General features: G+C 48.2%; 1 protein-coding gene across 1 annotated transcript; it reads left to right on the forward strand.

The window, feature by feature from the left end:
* Positions 1-1,629: 1,629 nt before the first annotated feature.
* Positions 1,630-5,500, forward strand: LOC137920283 (uncharacterized). The gene is made up of 3 exons (XM_068763571.1): positions 1,630-1,770; positions 4,711-4,812; positions 4,886-5,500. The coding sequence occupies exons 1-3, from the start codon at positions 1,630-1,632 to the stop codon at positions 5,255-5,257; spliced, it is 615 nt and encodes a 204-aa protein (XP_068619672.1). The 3' UTR covers positions 5,258-5,500.
* The last annotated feature ends 4,681 nt before the right edge of the window (positions 5,501-10,181 follow it).

Here is a 10,181-nt window from a genome sequence, read left to right on the forward strand (position 1 = left end):
CCGAGAGTATGGGTTCCTCAAAAGGAACACACGCGAGTTTTAAGCTTACTACACTGGCCTGCATGTACCCTCCCAAAAGTTGCCGCGACGCGCTGCTGACTGCCTAAAACCGTTTTGCAAGAATTATCATTCATTTTAAATTAAAGAACTTAAACATTTACAGTGAGCAAGAGTGTAGCAGCATGCGACGGCAAGCGTCAGCTCGCGAGCCGTCGCCGCGCGTATGCGCTAGTCAAAACCGACTCCCACGGTCTCGGAGGTGGATGATCCATTAATGTCTTGACACGTGTGATTCGTTAATCTGTATTTTTATTGATAAAGAGGTGGGTTTGTGTTGAAGTGTAAACGGGTGCCGTTGACTGTTTGATGAGAACAGGACCGCGCGGAGTGCCGCGGCGCCGGGCGTGACCTTTCCGCTGCCCGCTCGGGCTTATGCAACGCGCGGCGCACACGTAACGCGCGCCGCTCGCCCGAGCGCCGCGCGTCTCTGTGCGGTTCCACTTCTGTGTGTCTGGCAGTGACGCAAGTGTTACCCCGTTGCGGATGCATCACCGCGTCACATCGGCTAACCTTATCCCGCTTCCCAGTATAAAATGTTATCTTCGCCTTTAACCGCGTGCTGTCTACAGTCGATTTTCGCGTGGCTTTACAGAACTGACGGACCTCTTTTAATTTAAAATTACGCAACAAATAAAACGTGCAAATAAGTTTCCTAATTTAAGTACGCTACATGATTTGTATTCTACGAAAACACTTATAATCTTCATTAGCGATGAATCATAAAAGTATTTAACTAATCGACGAGCCCATTACGAAACAAAGTGTCCGGCGACGCTCCGACTTCTGGGCGCCTCTCCGGCAGCACCCGCCGCCGTGCTTCCCGCAGGAGCCGCGGCAGCCTGCTGCATCATAGAATGTCGTTTCGCACCTTCCGTGAAATGCGCGGCTATTTTTGTGGCTGATACAAGTTATCTATATGCTATAAAATGTGACCCAGTTTGCAACAAAAAACATTTTTCGTCTTTCGTGAGAAAACTGACAAGTATATCATAGGCTCTTGATATTAGTACTGGGCCGTTCACCACCTTTCGATGGTCCTTCTCGGTACCGTGCAACCCTCGGAGGATTACGTGACGCACTGATGGTATTCGACTCCGCTAAACTTGACTCTGTTGGCGCGGACATCAGACCGCATCTGGCAAGACCACGTCTTGTTGCAGACCAACTCGGCCTCTTCTTTTTTTTTCAAGTCTTGTTCTCAAAAACCTGTAACTAACGGATCACTGATATATAATTAAACTGATCGGGAATTTTGTGTACATCTCTGCCGAACAGTATCCAAAAAATGCGACTTGACCCACTAGCGCGGCTGTTCGCGATCTGTTCGAATATTTTTTTGAGACTTTACCGACGCCTCGACGTCCGCCCGCCCGAAGTCCGCCCGAAACATTTTGAATGAGGTAATTGCAGACAGCAAAAGTGATTTAGCCTTAGCTTAACATATTCAATCTTGGCGATTACGAGCGCAGAGCTAGCGGGTCACGGACGCGCCGGCGCAGCGCGGGCCCCCACCCGGCGGCGGCGCGGCGGCCGGCGCGGCGCGCTCGGCACAGTGCTCGCCCCGTCGCCATGGCCGCCGCACGCCCGCTCGCGCTCCCGCTCGCCGCGCTGCTCGCCGCGCTGTTCGTCGCGCTGCTCGCGCCCGCCGCCGCCGCCGCGCCGCGCGCGCGCCGCCAGCTCGCCGACGACGACGCGCTGCAGCCGCTCGATGTGAGTCCGCAGCCATGCGCCGCTTCCTTCTTCTTTTCGTGCTTTAAATTTTACTCTGAGAATGTCCCTGCGCTGTGCAATCGAGGACAACCGCGGGATCGCCCCCGGGTACTTCGGTTGTGAGCCGTGGAGGTGGTTCGAATACTTTGCTGCCATTTTGCTTATAACAAATTATTTTCAAAATTTATTTTTAAATTTGCGCCCGAGAAATAAGACAGATGTGTCGAACAATCGGCGCACTCTGCCGCTCCCCGCCGCCCCGCCGCCCCGCCGCCCCGCCGCCCCGCTGCGCCGCCGGCCGGGGATGCGCAGCGCGGTGCTTTCACCGCAGCGAACCCTGCGCCCATTGCCTAACACGGTTAGATAACACGCCCCGCCCCGCGCCCCGCGACCCGCGCCGTCCCCTGGACGCAGTATTTTTGTCGGAGCTAGTTTACATAAAAACAATATCGCACAAGCACTATTGCGGTAATTACCGCGCCCAGTTATGTGAATGCACAGTAATTTGTCTAATAATCAGTAACGAGCCGGCCTTGAGCCAGTTAGGAGCGTCGCAAACGAGTGAAGGGAGGTTGACCTCTAACTCGCTGCCGTGTACACCATTACGCTGTACATCATAATTACGAACACAAATTTTAATAATTACACCCATAACGAGATAATGATCACGACACTAAATGGGAGAGAAAATTTTATTTGGAGTTCGGGAGTTGTTATTACATTTTACGAATATACTTCGCAAAGGTCTTCACCGGCAGATTCAAATTAAAGCATACGTGTAACAAAGTCCGGTGGTCTTCTATCTCCTATTTGCGCACCGGCGAGGTGTGACCCCCTTCCTCGTGAGTGTTGCGCCGTCGTTGCCCAACGCGTTTGTTCTGCTTTTTGTCCGCTAGCGCTTGAATCCTTCCGCGGCTTATTTCTCACCTTAGTTCTGCGAACCGGCTGTGGGAACAGTCGCACCCCAGATAACTGAGAGTCATTTAGTAAGTAATCAACAGTTTGCCATTGTTGCGCCCGCGCTGCCGCAAACAGAATGGAGCGGCAGCGCCGAGGAGATGCTCTTCTTGTTTTTCATCTGTCTGTCAATTCACCCGCGAGCGCAATCGATCGTCGGTCACTTTGGTGCGTACTCGCACTCGGCGAATAAAAGTACCAACTCTGCGGAAAATTGATGGCGAGCAAAACGAGTTCAAAAGGAATTCTTCACGATGACCTCCTCTCGTGCGAGCTCTCGCGCTCGGGGGGCGGTCACCTTGACTGTTGTTATTTAAGCCCGGACGCACAAATTATGAGACGAAGCGTAGCGCGTCTCCGGTCGCGCCGACTTCACTTGCATAACAACAAGACGCTGCGGTTGCCGTTCCCCAGCGGGCCGACCTGCAGCGGGCGCCCGTCATTTGCATTCGTTTTGTCCACGTTCCCCTTACGATTTCTTGTACAGACGTGTAAATAGCCAGTAATGTTGGCGGTAGTCGCGGTTGGTCAACGCTTGCGCCGCCCGCGCTGCTCCGCAGGAACATAGCTCGCCCACTAAGGAGGTTAATCGAGCGACTTTAATACGCACGGCCCGCGCGGCCTCTGCCGCTCGGTGTTGTAACCGCTCAATCGATCTGCAGCGTCGGCGGCGACGCGAGCAGACGCGCGGCGCGAGCGACTGCAGTTCAACTGTTTTAACGAAACAATCTCAATTACAAACAACGGCCTTAAAAACTTAGAATCAAAGAGAATTTCTTTTAACACAAAATCTAAAATTTCTGTTTATTTGTTTTAAATAAAATTTTAAAAGATTGTTTAAATGTACCGTGTCAAAATTTCCAACATGATTTTTGGTTTGTACATGATAACAATTTGTTATTAAACTGAGTGAAGACAGTTGTAATCTAGACACTGCGCGGACAATAAAAACATAAACAAGAAGTTCTGCAAATACCAAAAACATACACATCGAAGAAGACCCAGAGAACAGAAATACAAAAAATACGGGGTAAACAACGTTACACGTCATAAAGAAAGACAAAAAGTTTCACAGAGTAACAATTTGTGATAGATGGCTGTCAGAACTGCAACCGTGATGAAGCAAGGACGTCTTAAGGAAGGACAAATGTTGTAGTAAAAGCTATGGAGCCTTGCATGTAGATACTGGTGCACTATGGAGGTAGAGGAAACAGTAGAGCAGATTGCAACATTATTACATAACAAACAATTCTCGTTTCACAAAAATTATTCCGGAGTCTGTAATGGAAGGAGCGGAGGATACTGAATGAAGATAGCAGCACTAAATCTTGCAGAGCTAGAGATCAATAAAGAAGGTTTGCTGCGCGGGAGGGGGGGCGGGAGTGGTAATTAACATTATTTACTAAAATAATTTATTTAAGTGCTGCACTCTTAGTCGAGTAACAGACGTCATGTCAATGCAAAGTCGTTGTCGTAAAAGTTTGGAACTCCGCGAACAGCGCGAACACGTATTTGAATATTTTAAAGGAAACGTTTTGAGAACAATTAACAATAAATTCCGTTTCGCTAACCGCGGAATAGTAAGATACTTCTGCTTGGTCTTTCCGTTTCTTCACGTTCGTATGGCATTATCTACCATAAGCATATGATACTTAACAGCTCAATACAACTCATACACGGCGATATTAGATGGTCCAATGATCTCGGGCGCGTGAAGGCAAACCGCGCGTAGCGTGCGGCGCGCGGCGCGTCCCTGTGCGTGCCCGTGCGTGCCCGTGCGCTGCAATAAGTCCATTGCACGCAACAAACAGCACCGCCTTTATTTTGTGCACTTGAAAACCCTTCGCAGTTTCCGAGCGCTTTATCACGAGCCTAGCGCCGCATCCGCTAGGAGCAAGGTGGTGGTTTGTCGTAGTGGTGTCAGGTTGGGTACGGTGGAGGTGTGGGTCGGGCGCCGTAGTGACTGCGCCTTGTTGTGTGCAGGGCGCGGCCGGCGACGAGCAGACGCGTGAGAAACGCAAGCTGGAGGGCGTGACGCAGGCCAAGTTCGGTATCAAGAACGCCGTGCTCGGCTTCGTGTTCGGGGTGAGTAGCCGCCCGGGGAGAGGACGCAGTGGGAAGCGCCTCCGCCCGCGATAAAGCAACGTGTCTGTTTTAGAAAATCAACTCTTTGATCGACGCAAAGACGCGCTTCGTGGATACTCTCGACCGCCAGAACATCGAGCTCAACAAGCAGTACGGCATCGAGCCGCCGTCGCCCGGCGGGCTGAGCTCGCTGACCGGTGTGGTCACGCAGGTCATCGGCCCCAAACTGCAGTTCCTCGGGCCCAAGCTGCAGGCCGTGACCGGCCTGCTGGGCGGGCTCTCTGGTGGCTCGTCGGCGCAAGGTGGGGGCTCGGGCGGCTCCGGGGGCTCCGGGCTGGGCTCCATCCTGTCGCTTGTGACTTCGCTGTCGGGATCCTCGTCCGGCGGAGGAGGAGGCGCCACCTCCGGCGTGGAAACGGTCGATTCCTCCGAAGAAGAATCTTGAATATGTCTCTTCTATGTTAAAACTCGTTCCCGCTCGAGTGCATCGCGACTCCCTCGCCCGCGGCCATCGCGGTGCAGTCGATCGACTCCTCCTGCGCCCCCTTCCCTCCCCTCCCCCTCTCCCGCACGCAGCTGCCGCCTGTACAGTCCGCGGCTTGGCGCCGACCGTGCATGCCCCTACTTTATATTTATGTGTAAATAGACATAGGTGAGAGTCGCCGATAATTAAATACTTTTGTATTAAGCTCGTTGTTTTGTCTGCACGTGCACCCCACCACCCACGTAGTGCATGTTTGTATTTAACAAAGTTGGTATTTGCACGTTGTATACCTAACGTTACCTTCCGATTGCTGCACCGAAAGAAATGAGAGCGGAAAGAGGAGCGCACGTCGTAGTGTTTGACTTCGTACCTGAAAAAAGAAAACTAGGTTTTCTCACTTGTCCTTCTCTAGTCACTCATTGTGATTCTAGTCCGCATGCCCACCGGCATGAGCAAACTTTATCACTAATTGTTGCATTTGGTGAAATTTCTTGTTATCTGTACATACCGTTGTATTTATTATACATACCTGAGCCTGTTCAGTCGTCGCGCCGAGGGCCGGCGTGCCGCGAGCACGAGCACGGCCGCTGCACCCCGCTGTTTGTTATGAGTATGTTAGTTGTAGTTACACTGTATGAGTATGACGCGGCGCTGCAGTCCCGCTCTACGCCGTAGCGCTACGTCGAAACACTTACGAACGTCCGCGCCCGCACGCACACACACGCACATCGCGCGGTCTTGACCTTTCGTATTTATTTACGTCCGAACTCCCGCAAGCGTCCCGCCGATCCCAGCCGCGAGTGCCGCTGTACAAAGAGGAAAGACGTGAATATGGGAACAGGTGTGCTCTAGCACACTAGTGCTCGCAGTAAACGTATCTACATCCAAAAGATGAATACGTGTTTCTTTTAAATAAATCCCCAATCTACCGTCTTCATCATACTTTCATATCAAAACATTCACATTATCTAGTACTGATATAGTGGACGCCACTGGTGTAGGATCGGGTAGAATTACGCGCGACAATAGGTCGCCCGCGCGGGCGCGACGCTCGCTCGAGCTCCACAGCGCACACACCGCGACTCACACTCACCTAACTCCTCCGGCGCGACTTCCGACCATAACGCGGAGCGGAGCGGGGCAGAGCGGGGCAGAGCGGAGCGGAGCGGGGCGGGGCGCGACGCTGCGTGCGCGTGCTGAGCGTGTGGTGTGCGCAGAGTGGCACCGCGTGGCGCCGCCGCAGCCCGCGCAGCCCGCAGGCGCCCGCCGACGACATCCCGACGTTCGACCGGAACAAGGTCAGCCTGGACTTCCCGGGCAGCTTGTTTGGGCCGTCCGTGTCGCTCCTCATCAGGACTACTAAGGTCATCGGCGACGTGGTGCAGGTGCGTACCCATTGCGCATTGCGGGTCAACCGCTGACTTGAACTTTCAGAAAAAAAATTAATAAAATTCTCAACTCTTGGGCGGGCAGCTGCGCTGTAATACATTACAGAGCACTGTCATGTGATGTCTCTAAATTGTCTTATAATACATTTTAGAAGTTTTAATGAACATATTATATTTTTTACAAAATTTGTAAGAAAATTTTAGTATAGTGAGGACTATTATTAAGTCATAATGAAGCTTGGAAAATAAGGACACTACAGCATTACTAACAATACCGTTGTTGTAATAGTGACAGTAAATATCCGTCTAAGTTTGTTACAGGCTCTTCCAGACCGAGGCGCGTTTAAAACCCTCATAGTTTTTAGTTTAAGGAAGCCGTTATAGGTGACCAGACATTGTTATTACGGCGAACACACGTGGTCGCTGCAAATAGTTCTATGTCCATAATTATATGAATAAATGAATAACAACTGTAGGGAAGTTCGTTGACGAACGCACTGCCCGCTGTGTAGTAACTGCGGCCGTGCGGCGCTCTGTTGCAGAACTCGGCGGTGCGCTACCAGAGCTTCCTGCGACTCTTTCGGCCTCTGTTCCGCGGGCCCTTCGAGATTAAGGGACTTGACCCACCTACCACTACCACCACCACCACCACCACGACAACCACTACAACAACATCTACCACAACCACCAGCGAGCCGCCGGTCAATGACAACGAAGTGCGCCGCTGAACGCGCCGCGCCGCACGGGTGCTCCTGTCGCTGAGCGGCTCTTCGGCTGTGTGGGCTGGTTCCCGTCGTCCACCGCAGAAATTTTTTTTAGTAAATTAGTGGGAATTCATAGTTGTGTTTGTGTTTTATAACTAAATATTTAAATGATAATATTTTGAGGCAGTTCGTCGCGCGGAGAGCCACGCTTACTCGGACATCTCGCAATGTTGGTGCTCGCCCCGCGCCAAAAAATGAATACAGTTGAAATTCATTTTTACAAACGGTACTAAATTAAGAGCGGTTGAACGAACACGCGAAACCTTGTTCCCCTTCGTGACGCCCGCGGCCGGCTCGCCTCCGTACTGTTGCAGGCGAGATCGGGCCCGCCCGGAAGGAGTGCCACCGATATCACTGCTTTCTTCTGTTCACAGTTGTTTATTAAAACAAATCTTGCCGTCAACCACATGACCGACGACTTAGTAGATTAAGCCATTAAGAGTAAACTTGCGGTCGCCGCGAAAGCCTACATTGCACGCGGTGCCTAGAGTGTATCAAATAAATAATTGAAATGTCCGAAGTTTTATTTATATTCAATATCATATGATTATTATGTCATACGAGCGACAGGCGGCGGCGGTGCGGCGGCGGTGCGGCGGCGATGCGGCGGAGATACGGCGTGAAAACAAATTGTGATTAGTAAAGCGCCTACGACGCGTAGTACTGTAACGTTTAAATAACAGTAGACGCAGCAGGAGCATGTGACGCGATGGTGACGAAATCTATCGATAATTTACTTGGAACAGATTTAGAAAATACTAAACAAACTTTATTGTTTATTGCGTTTGATTGTATCAGATCAAAATTCGGCGTGTCCTGAATTTTTTGCTTAGGAGCGTGATTATTTGAAACTCTTATTAGTTGTCTCCCTTGCCAGCCATCGGCTCGCACCAGCTCCCCTCCACCGCCTCCAGACCCACATGCGCCTTCATCCATTTGAACCTAATTGTTTTCCCCGAACTCTCCTGGTCTTGTGCTCAAATATAAGAAGATTCTATGAACCTCTTATTATATTAGAAGAGTGTAGTTATCGCCTAAAGTAAATAAAACCCAGGAAAATATTATTCAATGTTGCAAAAAATACGCAACCGCTCCGTATGCAGGATCGACTTGGACATCCTGTTGTTTAGAGATCACTTGAACTGTTAAACATATTTATTGTTACATTACTTAGTTAAATTTGCACAATGGTTAATAAGACGCCTGTAAACACGATAACGCAATTACACGCGAGCGCTAGATCGTGCCTGCGCCTGCGCGGCGAAAATGTTTCTGTTTTAAGCGCGAGCCTTTCCAAAATATTAAACTAAGTCGCAGATGGCCGACACCGCGTTGCATAGTTCCGCGTTACTGTTATCCCCCGTGAAACGAGACTGCGTCGAATAAGGTTTGGGCAGAGGCCGATGACTTTTTGTAACGAAATGTTAGGGATCAAGGAAAATGTTATCATTGAAATTGCAGAACAAACACACAGATTGTGGAGATGTTTCGCTTACGCGCACTTTCACTGTCGTTGCTTCCTTCCTCCGCCATCTCAACCGCACTCTCTCTCGGGCACGGTACCTCGTAACATTGCATGGTTAATCTGTAATAATTAGTTGCAGGTTGTGTGAATGTAGTGTAAATATTTAGTTGTTGTTTTATTCTTGCGTGTAAAGTCAATAAATGTGTTTGTTTACTCCATCGTCCCGCGCGTTTCTTTTCGGAGTTAACCCCGCGGGTCACGCCACAATCCACTCAATGTCAGCGTGAAATGCGCCTCTGTGGAAAGAGAACGAATGCACAATAAGTTCTTCATATGAAAACAAATAAACAATTAAGTTACGTTACAACTACGATTATCAAACATTGGAAACTTTTTTTATTATTATAAAACACAAAGGTCTTTTCCTTGAATGACCAAATATTTTTAATTTTTGAAGCGATTTTAGGTTAATGATTATTTGAGTTCACTAATAATACGATTAGAATATCGTCAAGTATGTTCAGCCAAAAGCAATTTTAAATGTGTTTTATTTGTCATACATTTCACACTTTACCTGATTTCCATCTATAAATTATCTATAAATTTCATAGACATTCTATACATTGGCTAGGCTACGAATAACAGACACTTATTTGCTTATCAGCTGATTAATGTAGTAATGGGTGTTATTGTATATATAAACCTTTCTATTGAATCACTTTATTTATTAAAAAAAACCGCATCAAAATCCGTTGCTTAGTTTTAAAGATCTAAGCATACATAGGGACAGACGGCGGAAAGCGACTTTGGTTTTTATGTGATAAGCTATTTAAAAATAAACAATCCACGCGCCATCTAACCTAACTATTGTAATAACTAACATAACACTAACTATTGTTTGGTATTAAATGTAATAAAACTAAAGACATTGGAATAAGCCTCATAAAACATAATTAAATATTATCTGTAGAGAGACAATAAAATTTAACACAAAGAAGGTAGGCAACAAGCTTATAAATAAGTAATTTATGTAAATTTAACAAATATTTTGTAGGTAGTATCCTCTGAAAGTATTATTTTTATCATGCTATTGAATATTGATCTGACTGGTTTTTTGAGAAAATTTTGACTTAAAGAAGTGTTTACATCATATGTACTAAATCTATATAAATTATATATACTTACATACATTACCCTTAATGTGTACGAACATTATTACTCAAAGAATAATCTAATAAAATGTCCAGTAATCACAGAAAAATTAAGAA

Source organism: Battus philenor, unplaced genomic scaffold, assembly GCF_028537555.1.
Source record: "Battus philenor isolate CCGP_79_NKW_IND1 unplaced genomic scaffold, ilBatPhil1.0.hap1 SCAF_18, whole genome shotgun sequence".
NCBI lineage: Eukaryota > Metazoa > Arthropoda > Insecta > Lepidoptera > Papilionidae > Battus > Battus philenor.

Bases quoted from the DNA above. Each gene is read 5' to 3' on its own strand.
- LOC137920283 (XM_068763571.1), top strand. From the start codon at position 1,630: ATGGCCGCCGCACGCCCGCTCGCGCTCCCGCTCGCCGCGCTGCTCGCC. The intron at 1,771-4,710 runs GTGAGTCCGCAG...TGTTGTGTGCAG, and splicing joins ACGCGCTGCAGCCGCTCGAT to GGCGCGGCCGGCGACGAGCA. The intron at 4,813-4,885 runs GTGAGTAGCCGC...TGTCTGTTTTAG, and splicing joins TGCTCGGCTTCGTGTTCGGG to AAAATCAACTCTTTGATCGA.